This window comes from Oncorhynchus keta, chromosome 30, assembly GCF_023373465.1.
Source record: "Oncorhynchus keta strain PuntledgeMale-10-30-2019 chromosome 30, Oket_V2, whole genome shotgun sequence".
NCBI lineage: Eukaryota > Metazoa > Chordata > Actinopteri > Salmoniformes > Salmonidae > Oncorhynchus > Oncorhynchus keta.
This window is the reverse complement of record NC_068450.1, coordinates 18,645,705-18,666,219: the sequence shown is the minus strand read 5'-3', so window position 1 is coordinate 18,666,219 and position 20,515 is coordinate 18,645,705. Positions and strand designations below refer to the sequence as shown.

Below are 20,515 nucleotides of genomic sequence, written 5' to 3'. Positions count from 1 at the left end.
TTAGCATGAAAAGAAGAGCGATATATTGTGAAGGGTACGTTTGTGACAGGCTTTTGTTCATGATATTGTTGTCCAAGTGATCATGTTTTGAGATACAAAAAAGGTGTAAAAGAGAATATAAAGATGTACAACGAATGGTCCTGCAAAAGGAAATGAAATTGCATTTCCATTAAATAAAAAATGTGTTAACTGAAAATGTACTAAGAATCATGTATGACCATGTACATTGTAACTTGAACATTCCGTAGGCATTTGAAGATAGCCACAGTGTATTCGATATGTATCAGAAGTCAGTGGGCGCTGGCGGAAGTCTCGTTTCCTCTGCTGTGATTGGTTAAATCCCTGTCGTCTTTTCTCGACGTTATGACGTTGCTAGTTTTGATAGGTCAACGGGATACCTCACGTGTTGATACTGGAGTTTTGAATTTGAATCAGAGCGTTAGAACTCTTCCTGCGTCGCTGTACTTTTTAAACGAGCTACTAATTTTCGAGTGAACTATTTCGTCCAAACTTAAGTCATGTCTTTTTCAAGAGCTCCAGTGAAACGATTTAATGAAAATATCGGTAAGTTAAATAATTATTTAGCTGAGCAAACCTAGCCAACTAACGTTGCTTTCTTTGGCTTAGCTAACGTTGGCTGCTTTAAGTAATTTAGCCAGCTAATCTAACGTTAGTTAGCTAAAACGTTAGCTAGATTAGCGCTAATGTAGCTATCCAACAATATGTTGTATACAATTGTTTACTAACTAGCTAGTTAACGTAAACGTTACTCTAATCCACCAAGCAAAGGGCAAAACGTCAACGTCGGTTACGGTAGTTAATTGGATACCTATGTTGATAGTCATGCCAATGCTTTTACACAGGCAGACCAATTCTGATATTTTTTTCTCTCACTTTTGACAATAATTGAGCAAAACATGAGAATTGGGCTGCTTGTGTTTTCATCATGTTTTGTACAGGCTGCGCCCCAGCACCGGGCACATATGAGCTGAAACCAGGAGAGGTGAAGGGACCTGCCTCTTTCCACCGATCAGAGCGCTTCAAACTGCTCAAAGCCAGTGGTGGTGAGTTTAACTGTCAGACATCTGAAGCTCTACTCTAAACAAAATGATTGTCATACCAAATAACTTTAAGACTTTTGACAGTAGATCTACACTACCTGTCAAGTTTTAGAGCACGTCATTCAAGGGGTTTTCTTTATTTCTACTGTTTTCTACATTGTATAATAATAATGAAGACATCAGAACTATGAAATAACACATGGAATCATGTACTAACCAAAAAAGTGTGAAATAAATCAAAATATATTTTCTATTTGTGATTGTGTTGTGACAAGGTAGGGGGGTGTACAGAAGAAAGCCCTATTTGGTAAAAGACCAAGTCCATATTATGGCAATAACAGCTCAAATAAGCAAAGAGAATGACAGTTCATTACTTTAAGACATGAAGGTCAGTCAATACTTACATTTCAAGAACTATGAAAGTTTCTTGAAGTGTGGTCGCAAAAACCATCAAGTGCTATGATGAAACTGTCTCATGGGGACCGCCACAGGAAAGGAATACCCAGAGTTACATCTGCTGTAGAGGATAAGTTCATTAGTTACCAGCCTCAGAAATTGCAGCTCAAATGAATGCTTCACAGAGTTCAAGTAACAGACACATCTCAACATCAACTGTTCAGAGGAGACTGTGAATCAGGCCTTAATTAATGGTCGAATTGCTGCAAAGAAACACTTCTAAATGACAGCAATGAGAAGAAGAGACCTTCTTGGGCCAAGAAACACGAGCAATGAACATTAGACCAGTGGAAATTTGTCTTGTGGTCTGGAGTCCAAACTTGTGATTTTTGGCTCCAACCGCCGTGTCTTTGTGAGATGCGGTGTGGGTGACCGGATGATCTCTGCATGTGTGTTTAACATAAAGAATGGAGGAGGAGGTGTTATGGTGTGGGGGTGTTTTGCTGGTGACAATGTCTGATTTATTTAGAAATCAAGGCACACTTAACCAGCATGGTTACCAAAGCTTTCTGCAGCGATAAGCCATCCCATCTGGTTTGCGCTTAGTGGGACCTCAACCTAATTGAGATGGTTTGGGATGAGTCGGACCTCAGAGTGAAGGAAAAGCAGCCAACAAGTGTTCAGCATATGTGGGAACTCCTTCAAGACTGTTGGAAAAGCATTCCAGGTGAAGCTGGTTGAGAGAATGCAAAGTGTACAAAGCTGTCATCAAGGCAAAGTTTGGCTATTTGAAGAATCTGAAATATAAAATATGTTTGGTTACTACATGATTCTGTGTTGTTTCATAGTTTTGATGTCTTCCCTGTTGTGCTGCAATGTAGAAAATAGTACAAATAAAGAAAAACCATTGAATGAGTAGGCGTTCCAAAACTTTTGACCGGTAGTGTACAGCCTCGATGTTTTTACTTTCTACACCATTGTAATTTCACAATTTTCTCTCCATTCAGCTCCTTTCATCCCACCACCATCTCCTTCTAAAGATGTTCCCATGTCACCTGTGGCTGTGCGTAGGACCATGTCTGTGGATGGCCTGGTAAGTTGGTGTTTATTTTTTATTTTATTGATTATCCACAAAATACAATATACATGCAGTGAAGCCGCTCAACAACTACACCACACCAGTCACCCAACAGACTCCCATTCAGAGTGACACACACAAGCATCCAGGGTCTGGCACTATTACATGTACAGTTGTGGCCAACATTTTATGAGAATGACACAAATATGAATTATCATGAAGTGCTGCTTCAGTGTCTAGATATTTTTGTCACATGTTACTATGGAATACTGAAGTATAATTACAAGCATTTCATAAGTGTCAAAGGCTTTTATTGACAATTACATGAAGTTGATGCAAAGAGTCAATATTTGCAGTGTTGACCCTTCTTTTTCAAGACCTCTGCAATCCGCCCTGGCATGCTGTCAATTAACCTCTGGGCCACATCCTGACTGATGGCAGCCCAGTCTTGCAAAGTCAATGCTTGGAGTTTGTCAGAATTTTTGGGTGTTTGTTTGTCCACCTGCCTCTTGAGGATTGACCACAAGTTCTCAATGGGATTAAGGTCTGGGGAGTATCCTGGCCATGGACCCAAAATATCAATAATCTTTTCCCCCGAGCCACTTAGTTATCACTTTTGCCTTATAGCAAGGTGCTCCATCATGTTGGAAAAGGCATTGTTCATCACCAAACTGTTCCTGGATGGTTGGGAGAAGTTGCTCTCGGAGGATGTGTTGGTACCATTCTTTATCCATGGTTGTGTTCTTAGGCAAAATTGTGAGCCCACTCCCTTGGCTGAGAAGCAGCCCCACACATGAATGGTCTCAGAATGCTTTACTGTTGGCATGGCACAGTACTGATGGTCGCGCTCACCTTGTCTTCTCCGGACAAGCCCCAAACAATGACTTTGCCCCAGTTCTCAGCAGTCCAATCCCTGTACCTTTTGCAGAATATCAGTCTGTCTCTGATGTCTTTCCTGGAGAGAAGTGGCTTCTTTGCTGCCCTTCTTGACACCAGGCCATCCTCCAAAAGTCTTCGCCTCACTGTGCATGCAGATGCACTCACACCTGCCTGCTGCCATTCCTGAGCAAGCTCTGTACTGGTCGTGCCTCGATCCCGCAGCTGAATCAACTTTAGGAGACGTTCCTGGCGCTTGCTGGACTTGTCTTGGGCGCCCTGAAGCCTTCACAACAATTGAACCGCTCTCCTTGAAGTTCTTGATGATCCGATTAATAGTTGATTTAGGTGCAATCTTACTGGCAGCAATATCCTTTTGCCTGTGAAGCCATTTTTTTGCAAAGCAATGATGACGGCACGTGTTTCCTTTGTAGGTAACCATGATTGACAGAGGAAGAACAATGATTCCAAGCACCACCCTCCTTTTGAAGCTTCCAGTCTGTTATTCGAACTCAACCAGCATGACAGAGTGATCTCCAGCCTTGTCCTTGTCAACACTCACATGTTTTTTGGGGGGGATTCAGTTCATTTGCATGGCATAGGGGACTTTACAATTCATTGCAATTAATCTGATCACTCTTCATAACAGTCTGGAGTATATACAAATTGTCATCATACAAACTGAGGCAGCAGACTTTGTGAAAATTAGTATTTGTGTCATTCTCAACTTTTGGCCACGACTGTGTGTGTATGTGTGTGTGTGTGTGTGTGTGTGTACACCTGCACGACATCAGCCCCAGGCAAACCGACATTAGCTGTAAAAACTCTGCCACTCAGTTTCATTCAAATGTATGTTTTAGTAAGTTGGTGTTTACATAATAAACACATCCTCCCTGGTTGGCACAGCCACATCATCAAGATAACCTTGTCAGATTTGATAGTTTACTCTAGGAACTAAATGGAAGCAAACATAATGAAACTGGGAGGGACCTACTTGAATTTGTCGAATATAAACTCTTGTTTTCCTTGCGAAATGTTTTCTTTTTGGGGAAACCGTTTCTGTTTGCGAAATGTTTTGCAACTGAATCTGACTAATGGATACACCCCTGGTACTTTAAAGGGATAGTTCAGGATTTTGTCAATGGCGCCCTTTATCTACTTCTCCAGAGTCAGATAACATAATGTAAACCATTTTTGTCTGTCCAGTATGTTCTCAACTAGCCTACCTGGTTAAATAAAGGTAATATAAATGAAGGAAGCAAATGCTAACTAGTGTTAACGCAATGACTGAAATTCTACAAGAACACCTAGCCTGATAGTTATTCTCATACTAGCTGATCCCATAGACTTAGTCATTGCACTAACACTAGTTAGCAATAGCACTAATTCTAGTTGGCAGCTTCCTTCAAACTGAATGCATTGACGTAAAATAGTATCCATGAGTTCATCTGACTCTGGGGAAAGTAAATGAAGGGTTTCATTGTCAAAATCCTGAACTGTCCCTTGAACCTTAATGTAGTGGCCCTCTGCAATTCATTCTTCCATTCCTCCTTCACCCAGGTTGATGGGTCCATGTCAAAGAAAGACAAGAGCGGCCAATCGATGCAGATGAAACAGCAGAAACTCCTGGAGAAAGAGGTAGCCTAGTTATACAGACTGGTTTGAGGAGAAAATATATATATACACTGCTCAAAAAAATAAAGGTAACACTTAAGCAACACAATGTAACTCTAAGTCAATCACACTTCTGTGAAATCAAACTGTCCACTTAGGAAGCAACACTGATTGACAGTAAATTTCACATGCTGTTGTGCAAATGGAATAGGTGGAAATTATAGGCAATTAGCAAGACACCCCCAATAAAGGAGTGGTTCTGCAGGTGATAACCACAGACCACTTCTCAGTTCCTATGCTTCCTGGCTGATGTTTTGGTCACTTTTGAATGCTGGCGACGCTTTCACTCTAGTGGTAGCGTGAGATTAATAATATAGATGGCCCTGGGTTCCTCCTAATGCAAGACAATGCTAGACCTCATGTGGCTGGAGTGTGTCAGCAGTTCTTGCAAGAGGAAGGCATTGATGCTATGGACTGGCCCCCCCCGTTCCCCAGACCTGAATCCAATTGAACACATCTGGGACATCATGTCTCGCTCCATCCACCAACGCCATGTTGCACCACAGACTGTCCAGGAGTTGGCGGCTGCTTTAGTCCATGTCTGGGAGGAGAGCCCTCAGGAGACCATCCGCCACCTCATCAGGAGCATGCCCAGGCGTTGTAGGGAGGTCATACAGGCACGTGGAGGCCACACACACTACTGAGCCTCATTTTGACTTGTTTTAAGGACATTACATAAAAGTTGGATCAGCCTGTAGTGTGGTTTTCCACTTCAATTTTGAGTGTGAGTCCAAATCCAGACCTCCATGGGTTGATACATTTGATTTCCATTGATACTTTGTGTGATTTTGTTGTCAGCACATTCAACTATGTAAAGAAAAAAGTATTTAATAAGAATATTTCATTCATTCAGATCTAGGATGTTATTTTAGTGTTCCCTTTATTTTTTTTGAGCATTGTATATTGTCTGTCCCAATAGCATGCATACATTGTCAGTGTTACCAGTTAAATGAAAATTAGTGACAAGAGACTTATCATGGATGTGGACTAGGTCGACCGATTATGAATTTTCAACGCTGATACCGATTTATTGGAGGACCAAAATAAGCAGATACAGATTAATTGGCCTATTTATTTTTATTTTTTTAAATTATTTTTAAAATGTATTTGTAATAATGACAATTACAACAATACTGAATGAACACTTATTTTAACTTCATATAATGCATCAATAAAATCAATTTAGCCTCAAATAATGAAACATGTTCAATTTGGTTTAAATAATGCAACAAAAAAAAGTGTTGGAGAAGAAAGTAAAAGTGCAATATGTGCCATGTAAGAAAGCTAACGTTTAAGTTCCTTGCTCAGAACATGAGAACATATGAAAGCTGGTGGTTCCTTTTAACATGAGTCTTCAATATTCCCAGGTAAGAAGTTTGAGTTATTATAGTTGTAGTTATTATAGGAATTATAGGACTATTTCTCTCTTTACGATTTGTATTTCATATACCTTTGACTATTGGATGTTCTTATAGGCACTTTTGTATTGCCAGTGTAACAGTATAGCTTCCGTCCCTCTCTTCGCTCGAACCAGGAACACAACGACAACGGCCATCCTCGAAGCAGCGTTACCCATGCAGAGCAAGGGGAACAACCACTCCTAGTCTCAAAGCGAGTGACGTTTGAAACGCTATTAGCACGCACCCCGCTAACTAGCTAGTCATTTCACATCGGTTACTCCAGCCTAATCTTGGAGTTGATAGGCTTGAAGTCATAAACAGTGCAATGCTTGAAGCATTGCGAAGAGCTGTTGGCAAAATGCACGAAAGTGCAGTTTGAATGAATGCTTACGAGCCTGCTGCTGCCTACCACCGCTCAGTCAGACTGCTCTATCAAATCATAGACTTAATTATAACATAATAACATAGAAATACGAGCCTTAGGTTATTAATATGGTCAAATCCGCAAACTATCATTTCGAAAACAAAACGTTTATTTCAGTGAAATACGGAACCGTTACGTATTTTATCTAACGGATGGCATCCTTAAGTCTAAATATTGCTGTTACATTGCAAAACCTCAAATGTTATCTCACAATTACGTAAAAATCTGGGAAATTAGTTCGCAATGAGCCAGGCTGCCCAAACTGTTGCATATACCCTGACTCTGCGTGCAATGAACGCAAGTGAAGTGACACGATTTCACCTGGTTAATATTGCCTGCTAACCTTTCTTTTAGCTAAATATGCAGGTTTAAAAAATATATACTACTTTGCATTGATTTTAAGAAAGGCATTGATGTTTATGGTTAGGTACACATTGGAGCAACAACAGTCCTTTTTTGCGAATGCGCATCGAATAGATGCAATGCAGGACACGCTAGATAAACTAGTAATATCATCAACCATGTGTAGTTATTTTAGTTATAACTAGTGATTATGATTGATTGTTTTTTTACAAGAGAAGTTTAATGCTAGCTAGCAACTTACCGTGGCTTCTTAATGCATTCGCGTAACAGGCAGGCTCCTCGTGAGGCAGGTGGTTAGAGCGTTGGACTAGTTCAAATCAAATTTATTTATATAGCCCTTCGTACATCAGTTGATATCTCAAAGTGCTGTACAGAAACCCAGCCTAAAACCCCAAACAGCAAACAACGCAGGTGTAAAAGCACGGTGGCTAGGAAAAACTCCCTAGAAAGGCCAAAACCTAGGAAGAAACCTAGAGAGGAACCGGGCTATGTGGGGTGGCCAGTCCTCGTCTGGCTGTGCCGGGTAGAGATTATATCAGAACATGACCAAGATGTTCAAATGTTAACCGCAAGGTTGCAAGATTGAATCACCGAGCTGACAAGGTAAACATCTGTCATTCTGCCCCTGAACAAGGCTGTTAACCCACCGTTCCTAGGCTGTCATTGAAAATAAGAATGTGTTCTTAACTGACTTCGCTCGTTAAATAAAGTTGTAAAATATATTTAAAAAAATAAAACGGCAAAATCGGCGTCCAAAAATACAGATTTCCGATTGTTATGAAAACTTGAAATCGGCCATTCTGATTAATCGGTCGACCTCTAATGTGGACACAAGGTTTTCCAGTTATCACAGCTGCTGTGACTTACCTTACTGCACGCCTTATTTTCTTCCTTCAATCTAATGCACTGATCCACCTTGTCTCCTCCCTCCCTCCTGTAGATCCGGTCCCTGGTGCAGCAGCGCGGGGAGCAGGACAGGCGCCTGGTAACCCTGGAGGAGGAGCTGAGGAAGGTGGAGGCCAAGCTGTTGTCTGCGGTCAGGGAGAAGACTGGTCTGGCAGCTAACGTCACCACCCTGGAGAGACAGCTGGCTGAGCTTAAGAAGACTAACGAGTTCCTCAAGAACAAGGTAATGTGGTGGTTGATGGTAGTGAAACGTTGGTATGCTCAACACAATGGGTTGCTTTCCTAACAGATTTGGCCAAGTGCTGAAATTAAAAGCTATTTCAATGGAGAATCTCAATTTTTAAGAATGCTTTTTCGTCTTGGACTAGGCTTAATCTGTGCTTGGGAAACCGGCCCAATGGTCTTAAAGCAAAAGTATTTAACTGCAGGGTTAGAAAGGTATAATAAACTGGTTATGGGTTATCTGGGTCTAGTTGACAAAACAATACTGTTATTGGGTACTACCCCCCCCCCCAACTTGTTCAATTAGAAATGTTTGCATTTTCTGTTTGTACCGTGTTTTGTAAATGTCTGATTGTGTTGTGTTCCACCAGGTTTCTGCAGACACCACTAAGAAGAAGATCCAGTCTCTGTCAATGGAGCTGATGGAGGCCAGAAACAAATTGGACGTCAATGACAAGGTATACCTAAAGTGTTCAAATTTTCAGATTGAAATATGCTGTATAGAACATACTAATATGTCAAATAAATTACTACGTTGGCTCTATTCATGGTATTTCTATCTTCCAGGTTTGGCTCTGTCGTGTCTTTGGCTATGCCGGATTAAGTAATATGACATGCTAGTCTATAAAATAATTTATCCGTAATTACTATTACCTGATTGAGCTAATCGAGTAAAGGTAATTAACGAGAGAGTCGGGCAACACAAAATAATATTTATAGAGCTGTTATCTCCCGAATAAACTCTTAAAGACCTAGTAATAGTTTACATCAATAGCAGTCAATATTAATCGTCATCTTAATTCAGTCTCATCTGAAAGTTGTAAATTCTTGGTTATCTGCACGAACCCTGGCTAACAATCAGCAATACAAAATTGGGTTTAATTATTTATTTACTAAATAATCACACAGAATTACACATGCATATAATTAAATCATAACTTGATTACAAATTACATCATAAAGGAAAACGTCCCTAGCAGGCGGAACAGATATGACAGCTTGTTACACAAAAGAAAAGGGCTGGGTTTGAGTGAAAGAGTGGAAAGACTGAGGGACACGGGGAGAAGCTGTGCTATCTTAAATACAGTATGATACATTCTAAATTACCGCTCATTTGGAAAAGGAAAATGCAATTAATATTTATTCTGACCGTGTTGCCAAACAGAGTCCTCTGTCCTTTGAATAATGTCTCTGGTTGTCAATTGGATAAGTTGGAGTAGTGTCGTTGTGTGACAGATGGGATACTCTTGTCTGTTCCTTCCTAACCCTCGTTTGCAGCTGCTGTTGATAACTCAACGGCTAGGAAGTATCACTTCTGTAGTGAATAAGAGTTCAAAGTTCATACCATTTGCAACCAAAGCTCACACTGATGTTGGTTTCGTTCTGTAGTTATTATCTGAACCGTTCTGTCATCGGACCGTTGTCCTACATCCTCGGAACAGGAGGTTACATTGTCGTCAAGGGCTGAGAAGGAAGGGAGAGGAGGGCGTGTTTGAACAGTTTTATAGCCCATGTCCCTTCACAGGGGCGGGCCACTGATTGAGCAGAGCCCTATCTTATGAAAACCCAAATCTTACATTCAGAAGCTAAAATCACATTTCATCCCATCACAAATCATTTCATATTCAAACATTTAAATTGAACAACAATTCCATGTGAATGTAGACTTTCCACTGTAGAGTTTGTCATCTTATCATTGATGAGAATATCTCAGATGACAACCGAACTGACATCATATTCATTAAGTACCACCGCATATGTTCAATTGTTCGGATTACCAGAATATAGTTCACTTCCTCCCACCTTCTGATGTTCCCAGAATCTCTGTTAACCAAGGTTTTTACAAATGTAACATCAGTAGGGTAGAGAGAGGAAAGGGGGGGGGGGTGTATTTATGACTGTCATAAACCTACCCCCAGGCCAACGTCATGACCGCTCTATTCATCACACTTCTATCTGCAAGGTTTGGTGACTGAATGTGGCCCTGTTCACACACCATTTACTATCCTGTCTATCTAGAGTGGTGTTTGCCTTACACACCTCTTTCGCTCTAAATTATTAATGTGTGTGCTGATATTGTGTTGTCCTATCAGGAGCTGAGTTTCCTCCAGATCAGTACAGAGGGCCAGGTGAAGTTGCTGGAGACAGACCTGGAGGCAGCCAGAGCTACACTCACCGCCCTGAGGGAGAGGAACAAGGACCTGGGTGAGAACGCCTGACCTCACTGACACCTCATCGTTAACCTGCCTAGTGCTTATCAGTCAATCAAATGTTTTTTATACAGGACATTTCTTACCAACAAAATCTAGTTCAAAGTCCTAAACTAATAAAGGTGAGAAAGATTAACACAATTTAAAATTAAGAGATGGATTAAAATAGTCAAACAAGCCTGTGTTGACACCTTACCCCTAATACAGTACCTGGCTCAGTTGGACAAAAAAACGTTTTTTTAAATGTAATGTTTGGTTTTCAGAGGACCTCCACCATGACACCAAAGTCCAGAACGAGGAGCTGGAGAATGATATGGATACGCTGCAAGGTAAGTTGTGTGTTTATGTCCATTCTCCCATCCTCTGTATAATTCCTCCTTTAGATGGTATGATTCTAACCATGTGCTGTATCCCTGTTTCTCAGCTTTGATCCAGGAGCTGAGAGAGGAGGTCAATGTTCTTCAGGGTTACCTGGACACAGCCAACGACCACATCCAGGTACTAATATACTGGTCACTGAGGGAAGAAACATGTAAGGAGAGACCCACACATTCAGGAACTAATATACTGGTCACTGAGGGAAGAAACATGTAAGGAGACACACACATCCAGGAAATAATATGCTGGTCACTGAGGGAAGAAACATGTAAGGAGAGACACACACATCCAAGAACTAATATACTGGTCACTGAGGGAAGAAACATGTAAGGAGACACACACATCCAGGAACTAATATACTGGTCACTGAGGGAAGAAACATGTAAGGATAGACCCACACATCCAGGAACTAATATACTGGTCACTGAGGGAAGAAACATGTAGGGAGACACACACATCCAGGAACTAATATACTGATCACTGAGGGAAGAAACATGTAAGGAGACACACACATCCAGGAAATAATATGCTGGTCACTGAGGGAAGAAACATGTAAGGAGACACACACATCCAGGAACTGATATACTGATCACTGAGGGAAGAAACATGTAAGGAGACACACACATCCAGGAACTAATATACTGGTCACTGAGGGAAGAAACATGTAAGGAGACACACACATCCAGGAACTAATATACTGGTCACTGAGGGAAGAAACATGTAAGGAGACACACACATCCAGGAACTAATATACTGGTCACTCCAGGAACTAATATACTGGTCAATGAGGGAAGAAACATGTAAGGAGACACACATCATCCAGGAACTAATATACTGGTCACTGAGGGAAGAAACATGTAAGGAGACACACACATCATGTAAGGAGACACACACATCCAGGAACTAATATACTGGTCACTGAGGGAAGAAACATGTAAGGAGACACACACATCCAGGAAATAATATGCTGGTCACTGAGGGAAGAAACATGTAAGGAGACACACACATCCAGGAACTAATATACTGGTCACTGAGGGAAGAAACATGTAAGGAGACACACACATCCAGGAACTAATATACTGGTCACTGAGGGAAGAAACATGTAAGGAGACACACACATCCAGGAAATAATATACTGGTCACTGAGGGAAGAAACATGTAAGGAGACACACACATCCAGGAACTAATATACTGGTCACTGAGGGAAGAAACATGTAAGGAGACACACACATCCAGGAACTAATATACTGGTCATCCAGGAACTCCAGGAACTATATACTGGTCACTGAGGGAAGAAACATGTAAGAAACATGGAACTAAGGAGACACACACATCCAGGAAATAATATACTGGTCACTGAGGGAAGAAACATGTAAGGAGACACACACATCCAGGAAATAATATACTGGTCACTGAGGGAAGAAACATGTAAGGAGACACACACATCCAGGAACTAATATACTGGTCACTGAGGGAAGAAACATGTAAGGAGACACACACATCCAGGAACTAATATACTGGTCACTGAGGGAAGAAACATGTAAGGAGACACACACATCCAGGAAATAATATGCTGGTCACTGAGGGAAGAAACATGTAAGGAGAGACACACACATCCAGGAAATAATATGCTGGTCACTGAGGGAAGAAACATGTAAGGAGACACACACATCCAGGAACTAATATACTGGTCACTGAGGGAAGAAACATGGAAATAATATGCTGGTCAGAGGGAAGAAACACACACACATCCAGGAAATAATATACTGGTCACTGAGGGAAGAAACATGTAAGGAGACACACACATCCAGGAACACACACATCCAGGAACTAATATACTGGTCAATGAGGGAAGAAACATGTAAGGAGACACACACATCCAGGAAATAATATGCTGGTCACTGAGGGAAGAAACATGTAAGGAGAGACACACACAAAGCAAGTCAAATGAAACTAGTTTAGACAGGACAAACCATTCGATAAGGGAGAGGAATGGTAATATTTTTTTAAATCTCAAAGGGAATGTTTCCAATTCTTTGGGGAGGGCTTAATAAGGGAGGGATAGAAGGAAGGAGAGGTTGATGATTCAACTGTGGAGGGAGGGAACAAGAGATGAAATACTAACATTTTAAAACATTTATTTAACCTTTATTTAACTATGCAAGTCAGTTAAGAACATATTCTTATTTTACAATGGCGGTCTAACCCGGATTACGCTGGGCCAATTGTGCACTGCCCTATGGGACTTCTGATCACGGCCGGTTGTGAGCCCGGGATCGAACAAGGGTCTGTAGTGACGCCTATAACACAGATGCTGCGCCACTCGGGAGCCTGTTAAACATACTGTTTACTGAGGGAAGAAATGTGTATGGAGAAACTACTTGACTGGTCCATGATCATGCTTACATCGGGTTTTCAACATAGACAGAAAATAGTTCTAATTGAGGCTGTTATAACATGCTATTGTGTCTCCTTAGGATCTGCGTATGAAGCTTCATGGGAAGACCGAGATGGTGAACAGCATCTCTGAGTCTCAGAAGGAGAAACTGGGGTGATCAAATGCACATGTCCTCCCTGAACAACTTCTTTCAGAATCATTGAAATTCAGGGTTTATTTTTCTGTCCACGTTGAAATTGATGACATCAGTTTCCAAGTTGTCTTGGTTGACATGCAAAACAACAGCTGATCTCACACCATGTCCTTTTCTCTCAGCCACCTTGAGCACGAACTTGAGCAGTGCACCGCGGAGCTTGAAAACTCTCAGAACACTCTCCGTCAGAAGGAGGAGGAGTCAGAGAAAGGTCAACAGGACCTGCAGGCTTCCCGTGATGCTTTGCAGGAGACGGAGAAGCTTCTGGAGCGGCGAGAGGCGGAGCTGATGTCCTCTCAGAAGGCATTGGGAGAGATGGAGGTACAGATGCAACAGGCCAACCAGGAAGTTTCTGACTCCCAGATTGCAGTGCGGCAGCAAGAGGCGGAGCTAGTGCGGCTGCGAGAGGTGCTGAGGAGGACAGGGGAGGAGCTGGATGAGAAAGTAGCTCCCCTGGAAGAGAAGTGCAAGGTCCTGGAGGAGGAGAGAGGTACACAAACAATCATAGTCCCTAATTTATATTACTGACATACCCTAAAGTACTAGACTCTTGATGGTTCCTTGTAGATCTGAAATAATGGCTATAATGGGAACTTATCTTAAGCAGATTTATCAGGAATTTTGGATCTTACCCTTTTCCAGTTTTCCTGAAGGGTCAGGTTTTGGGGTATTGTTTCTAGGTTGTTGTTATCAGTGTGGGCTCTAATTCAAGTGTCTTTCTATCTGTCTTTAGTTAGTAGCCAGGGGAGAGTGGAGGAGCTGAAGGCAGAGCTGAGCCTCCTGCGGGAGAACAGGAGGAGTGAGGAGGAGGTGCAGGAGCAGCTGGAGCAGACATACACCTCCCTGGTTGAGGAGCTGAAGCAGGAAAAGGTTAGTGGTGTTGGGGATGACTTGAATCCAATATGGCACCCATTAAAATCCTACATCTGACTCCTATCGTTCTCCCCAGGAGCATGCAGCCTCCCTGGCCTCAGTGCTGGAGAGGGTGAGGGAGGAGACAGAGGAGGAAAGAAAACAGTTGGAGGATGAGTTGGAGGAGGCTCTAGGAGTGCTGTCAGTTCTGGAGTTTCAGGATGAGCGGAGAGGGGAGGCTCTACAGGGTCTCCAACAGGAGAAGACCGAGTTGGAGAGAGAGCTGACTGAGGCCAGAGCACTGCTATACAGGTGAGTCTGGAGGTTTAACGCGGAACTAAAAACATGAATGAAATGCGCTTTGCTTTGCTTTTAACATCCTTTGAAATAGTGTTTCAAATAAGAGAAGTTGGTTGGCTGGAGTTGCCGTGGAGTTTAGCTACAGGTTTAGTTGAATCGAAGACTGCATCCCAAATAGTTACTCATTATGCAGGGCTTGACTGAAAGCTCGAGTCACTTGTCACTGCCGAGCGCAGTGGGACAAGGACATCCCGGCCAGTGGGATTGATGAAGACGACCGGCGCCCCCGGGGATTGGTGAAGACGACCGGCGCCCCCGGGGATTGGTGAAGACTACCGGCGCCCCCGGGGATTGGTGGAGACGACCGGCGCCCGGGATTACAGGAGACGGCCGGCCCGGGATCGGTGGAGACGACCGCGCCCCCGGGGATCGGTGGAGACGACCGGCGCCCCGGGGCTATCGGTGGAGACGACCGCGCCCCGGGGATCGGTGGAGACGACCGGCGCCCCCGGGGATCGGGGATGGAGACGACCGCGCCCCGGGATCGGTGGAGACGACCGGCGCCCCCGGGATCGGTGGAGACGACCGGCGCCCCGGGATCGGTGGAGACGACCGGCGCCCCGGGGATCGGTCGGTGGAGACGACCGCGCCCGGGGATCCGACCGGCGCCCCGGGGATCGGTGGAGACGACCGGCGCCCCGGGATCGGTGGAGACGACCGGCGCCCCCGGGGATCGGTGGAGACGACCGGCGCCCCCGGGGATCGGTGGAGACGACCGGCGCCCCCGGGGATCGGTGGAGACGACCGGCGCCCCCGGGGATCGGTGGAGACGACCGGCGCCCCCGGGGATCGGTGGAGACGACCGGCGCCCCCGGGGATCGGTGGAGACGACCGGCGCCCCCGGGGATCGGTGGAGACGACCGGCGCCCCCGGGGATCGGTGGAGACGACCGGCGCCCCCGGGGATCGGTGGAGACGACCGGCGCCCCCCGGGGATCGGTGGAGACGACCGGCGCCCCCCGGGGATCGGTGGAGACAGCTTGTGCCTGTCAATGCAATACAATTATTCTCTGACGCGGTCTACAGAAATTGGGAGACAATCTGATCCAATAATCAGTATATTCTTGATATTGCGATTTTATTTTTTTACTTGTCCAATCGGGCAACTTAAATCTATATTCTGCTTCCCTGACATGTTTTTTTTTCTTATACTGGGAAAGCGGACAAGTGTTAATGTCGAGCCCTGTTATGTGACTAAGATTAGGAATTCTGCACCTCCCCTTTGCTCAAACTGTTCCTTTCAACGTTGTGTGTTGTATCTCCATCCAGGAGGAGCAGTGACGTGCAGGTGGTACACTCTACCATGAGGAGCCTGCAGGAGGAACTCACCACCTCCCTCAGCAAGATAGGAGACCTGGCCACTGAACTGGAGAGGTGCGGAGTTGACCTGTTGTCCAATACTAATGTGTTTAAAGGGAAAAAACCCACTTTCATTCTTGTTTCACTAAAGTTAACTTTTGATGGATGAAAACATCTGAAACTTAATTTTAAGTGAACTGTCCCTTTAACGTTGGGTTAAAGTATTCGCAGTCATGGCTCTGTAAAAGCTGATTTATGGTCAATCGGGTTCTGCTTTGTCAGTACAGCGTTAATGACAGTTCAGGGCAGTCTAACTTCTTGCTGTTGTCTTGGAGTAAGTGAGTTTGTGTTTATACAGGACGTACTGCCCCCTACCGCCAATGCAGAGATATATGGAGCTCTCTGCATTGCAATTTGTTTGGCGGGAGATGCATGGCATCGCAGTACGGAGCTTGATTTGGCCTCCGGAGGCCCTGCAATTGTCACACCCTCCGTACGGAGCCTCCACACCACATCCCCAGATCAAGCATAAATCGGCTTTAAGACTTCAAAATGTGTATTTTGTTCCACCAGCTCCAGGCAGGCCCTGAAGGGAGCAGAGGAGAGGGGTAGAGCGCTGGAGGAAGAGGTGGAGAGGGTGACGAAGCAGATGAAAGAAGAGATGGAGAGAGTGAATCAGTGTAAAGAGGTGGAGGTGAAGAAAGTGAGGGAGGAGATGGAGGGGGAGCAGGAGAAACATCTAGCTGACCAGCTGGCTCAGGAGAAAGCAAGAGCGGAGTATGCAAGGTGAGCTCATAATGCTTCTCAATATTTGGTGATTGAATGTGCAACCTCTGACACTCTCCCTTCTCTCGGTCCCCCACCTCCCCTCTAGAATGCTGTTGGCGGCACAGACTCGTCTAGCTCAGAGAGATGAGGAGATGAAGAGGGCTGAGGAGGAGGTGCAGAGACAGCTGCAGGAGGAGAGGATGGAGAAAGAGGAGGTTCAAAGGCTACTGGAGCAGGAGAAAGGAGAGCGGGAGGTGCAGAGAAGAGACTTGAAGCAATGGATGTCAGAGGAGGTGGGGAGGCTAGAGAGACAGGTGGAGGTGTTAGAGGAGGAGAAGCTAGCTCTTCAGTGCTTGGTAAGAGAGGTTGAAAAGGAGAAACTGAGCCTTCACACCCAGTTGGAGAAGATGGAGGATCAGGTAAAGAAAGATCTGCCCTGTCTAGAGAACCACATGGAGGTAGAGAAAGAGAGGGATGAACTGAAAACGGTAGTGGAGATGTTTGAAATAGACAAACGGGGCCTTCAGGACCAGGTAGAACTAATACACAACCGACTGATGAAGGCAGAAGAACAGAGAGCGAGTCTCCAAAGCCAGTTAGAACTGATGGAAGAGAAGGTTTCTCTCCAGAGCCAGGTGGACCCAGTTGTCCAGGAGAAGGTTTCTCTCCAGAGCCAGGTGGACCCAGTTGTTCAGGAGAAGGTTTCTCTCCAGAGCCAGGTGGACCCAGTTGTCCAGGAGAAGGTTTCTCTCCAGAGCCAGGTGGACCCAGTTGTCCAGGAGAAGGTTTCTCTCCAGAGCCAGGTGGACCCAGTTGTCCAGGAGAAGGTGACTCTCCAGAGCCAGGTGGACCCAGTTGTCCAGGAGAAGGTGACTCTCCAGAGCCAGGTGGACCCAGTTGTCCAGGAGAAGGTGACTCTTCAGAGCCAGGTGGACCCAGTTGTCCAGGAGAAGGTGACTCTCCAGAGCCAGGTGGACCCAGTTGTCCAGGAGAAGGTGACTCTTCAGAGCCAGGTGGACAAGGAGGTGGTTTCTCTCCAGAGCCAGGTGGACCCAGTTGTCCAGGAGAAGGTGACTCTCCAGTGGGAGATGGAGGAACAGAGAAGAGACTTCCAGAGACAGCTGGTGGCAACTCGGGACAAGAGGTGAGGAGGACCAGGAAGCACTTACTGGGCTGTGAAGATCAGGGCCTGTATTCATGAACTGTCTGAGTGTGGTTCTTGGATCAGTTTCCCCTTTCAGATGAATGAATAAATGCAATTGCATGGACAGGGGAACTGACCCTGGAGCCACACCCTACTCTGAGACCTTGTGAATACGCACCCAGATCATCAAGTAGAAGACAATGGTATTATAACACCAAAGGATAGGCTCTCAATACACTGTTCCAACTCTGTCCTTTTGTCTCTCAGTGATGCAGAGACAGAACACTGGAGGAGACGGTACGAGGAGCTCTACACTAAGGTCAAGCCCTTCCAGGTCAGTCACAGCCGAGGCAAGGGGTCACCACTGCCGCATTATGGGAAATGTAGTTCTGCTGAGATGTTTTCTTCTGTGTTGCTGCCAATGGTCATGTATATTTCCCCATATGAATAGAAGGGGTACACCCATCATTGACTTAAACGGGGGAGAGCCCATTCTACTGTTTCAAATTCTATGTACCCCCATCTCTCCCTCCGGTTGGTCTGGCCCTGCAGGAGCAGCTGAATGGGTTTGCTGCAGAACGGGACGCGCTACTGAATGAGAATGGGGCAAACCAGGAGGAGCTGACCCGGCTCGCGGACGCCTACGCTCGTCTGCTGGGCCACCAGAACCAGAAACAGAAGATCAGACACGTGGTGAAGCTCAAAGATGAGAACGTCTCCCTCAAACAGGTCAGATGCCTCCGTCTGGTTTACAGATTTACATACTGTATAAGCATCGGCTATATTAGAGTTAACAAAATATGATTATAGCAACACACACACTTTAGTTCTACTATTGACCATTGTTTTCATATATCCACTTCTTTTAAATCCATGAAGGGAATGGTGTTGGTAAAAGCTTGTTGGGTGTACTACAGTCTGACATGATTGTAAAGTGTGTGTGTGTGTGTGTAGGAGCTGTCTAAGCTGCGTGCCCAGGTGTCTCGTCAGAAGAGAGGCCAGCCCCAACGCAGGGTTGACCCCATCAAAGCCTTGAACCACCTGGACAGCAAGGAGAACGAGCAGCCTGCTGCCGCACCTCTCAGACAGGGTGAGTACACACCAGCGTTGTTTTTCGTGAGTCTGACAGCATTTGTCAGATTTTTAAAGACATAAACCGTCACATGAACATTGTCTGACAGAAAATATCCTGATGAATATCAATCACATTGGCTGCATGGCAGTTGGTTCAGGTTGTCTTTCAATGGCATCACCTCTACTCTGCCTGTCTTGATCTATGCTCACATAGTGAATTTACAACAACAATTTGGCCCAACCTGTGTCACACAGCTGTTTTTGGCTCATGTGTGAAGTGTTCATGTATTTTATGAATGCTTTTTCTAGATGAATCTGCCCAAGAACTGACAAATGTCCACTAATGCCTGTTTGCGTAGGGTATATCTAGCTTCAAGATAGCTAGCTACAGGTGTCTGGTCTTAATTTGAGCTAGATTGCTATAGCGGGAAAATAATCCTGCAGCAATGGGAAATGTGGATTATAATTAATGGACATTTTTGTTGGGGAAAATCAAGTCTGAAATTTGAGTCTAAATTGCAAACTTCAGAAGCTTTTTTTAAAACCTGAAATGTACCCCTCATCAGGGGACTAAATAAAAGTAACTCTAATCCTGTGTCTTTTAGGAAACCGCTGTTGAAAGGTAAACAATGGACAGACCCTCATAGAAAGCACCAACTTTCCTGGGTGAACAGGACGCCTCCTGTTGAGTCAAGAGGATGTAATGGTCTTGCCTAATATTTAATTGTCATTTGATACCAAATGCTCTGAAAAGCTACTTGATGAATCTTCAAGGGGGGTGGGGGTGTTTGCAACCCTGTATATGTTTTAGCAGAAACAAAGGCCTTTATCTTTCCATCCTATAGAGCAATTATGTCAGTACCAGTATGAAACATGGCCGTCATTCTTTTGCTACAGCATTCATATTAAACACAATGTTTGTTTTCTTCAACATAACATAGTTGTATATAATGCAAATACACTGTACAAGTTTAGCTCTATTAATTTCCATTTAGTTTGTTTGAGTCATTCCCATCTTATTTCCAGTAGATGGGAATGTAAGTTCTCTTTTCACTGGTTTACCTTTTTACTTTCGTCCAACAGCCTGACTCTTGTAAATAAAGCCCCACATGTTCTCTCTTCCTTCACACTGAGAGAAGCGGGAAGATTGTTTTAAATAAATGTAGGGAGTGTGTTTTTGATGTGGGATCATTCCATACATTCCATACACGCCTCTTGACATTCCCTGCCTGACATGGGCCTGTTGACGTTACTGTTATACCCTGCCTGACATGGGCCTGTTGACGTTACTGTTATACCCTGCCTGACATGGGCCTGTTGACGTTACTGTTATACCCTGCCTGACATGGGCCTGTTGACGTTACTGTTATACCCCGCCTGACATGGGCCTGTTGACGTTACTGTTATACCCCGCCTGACATGGGCCTGTTGACGTTACTG

The 20,515-nt window shown here is 44.4% G+C and overlaps 1 protein-coding gene across 26 annotated transcripts; it reads left to right on the top strand.

Annotated features, from left to right (window-relative positions):
* Positions 1-400: 400 nt before the first annotated feature.
* On the top strand, positions 401-20,249 carry LOC118363238 (hyaluronan mediated motility receptor-like). Of its 26 annotated transcripts, XM_052487957.1 has the most exons (23): positions 401-564; positions 960-1,064; positions 2,465-2,550; positions 4,972-5,049; positions 8,213-8,401; positions 8,772-8,858; positions 10,494-10,605; positions 10,874-10,939; positions 11,035-11,108; positions 13,466-13,539; positions 13,702-14,069; positions 14,313-14,449; positions 14,529-14,743; positions 16,060-16,164; positions 16,663-16,875; positions 16,964-17,534; positions 17,577-17,642; positions 17,727-17,768; positions 17,811-18,001; positions 18,269-18,335; positions 18,554-18,730; positions 18,956-19,091; positions 19,681-20,249. In XM_052487957.1, exons 1-23 carry the CDS (start codon positions 519-521, stop codon positions 19,692-19,694), a joined length of 3,219 nt encoding a protein of 1,072 aa, XP_052343917.1. In that variant the 5' UTR covers positions 401-518; the 3' UTR covers positions 19,695-20,249. The 26 variants fall into 26 exon arrangements, with proteins under 26 accessions (XP_052343917.1, XP_052343920.1, XP_052343923.1 ...); XM_052487960.1 differs by lacking the exon at positions 17,577-17,642 and having other exon boundaries at positions 17,703-17,768; XM_052487963.1 differs by lacking the exon at positions 17,727-17,768 and having other exon boundaries at positions 17,853-18,001.
* The last annotated feature ends 266 nt before the right edge of the window (positions 20,250-20,515 follow it).

Bases quoted from the DNA above. Each gene is read 5' to 3' on its own strand.
- LOC118363238 (XM_052487937.1), top strand. From the start codon at position 519: ATGTCTTTTTCAAGAGCTCCAGTGAAACGATTTAATGAAAATATCG. The intron at 10,940-11,034 runs GTAAGTTGTGTG...CCTGTTTCTCAG, and splicing joins TGATATGGATACGCTGCAAG to CTTTGATCCAGGAGCTGAGA. The intron at 14,450-14,528 runs GTTAGTGGTGTT...CGTTCTCCCCAG, and splicing joins AGGAGCTGAAGCAGGAAAAG to GAGCATGCAGCCTCCCTGGC.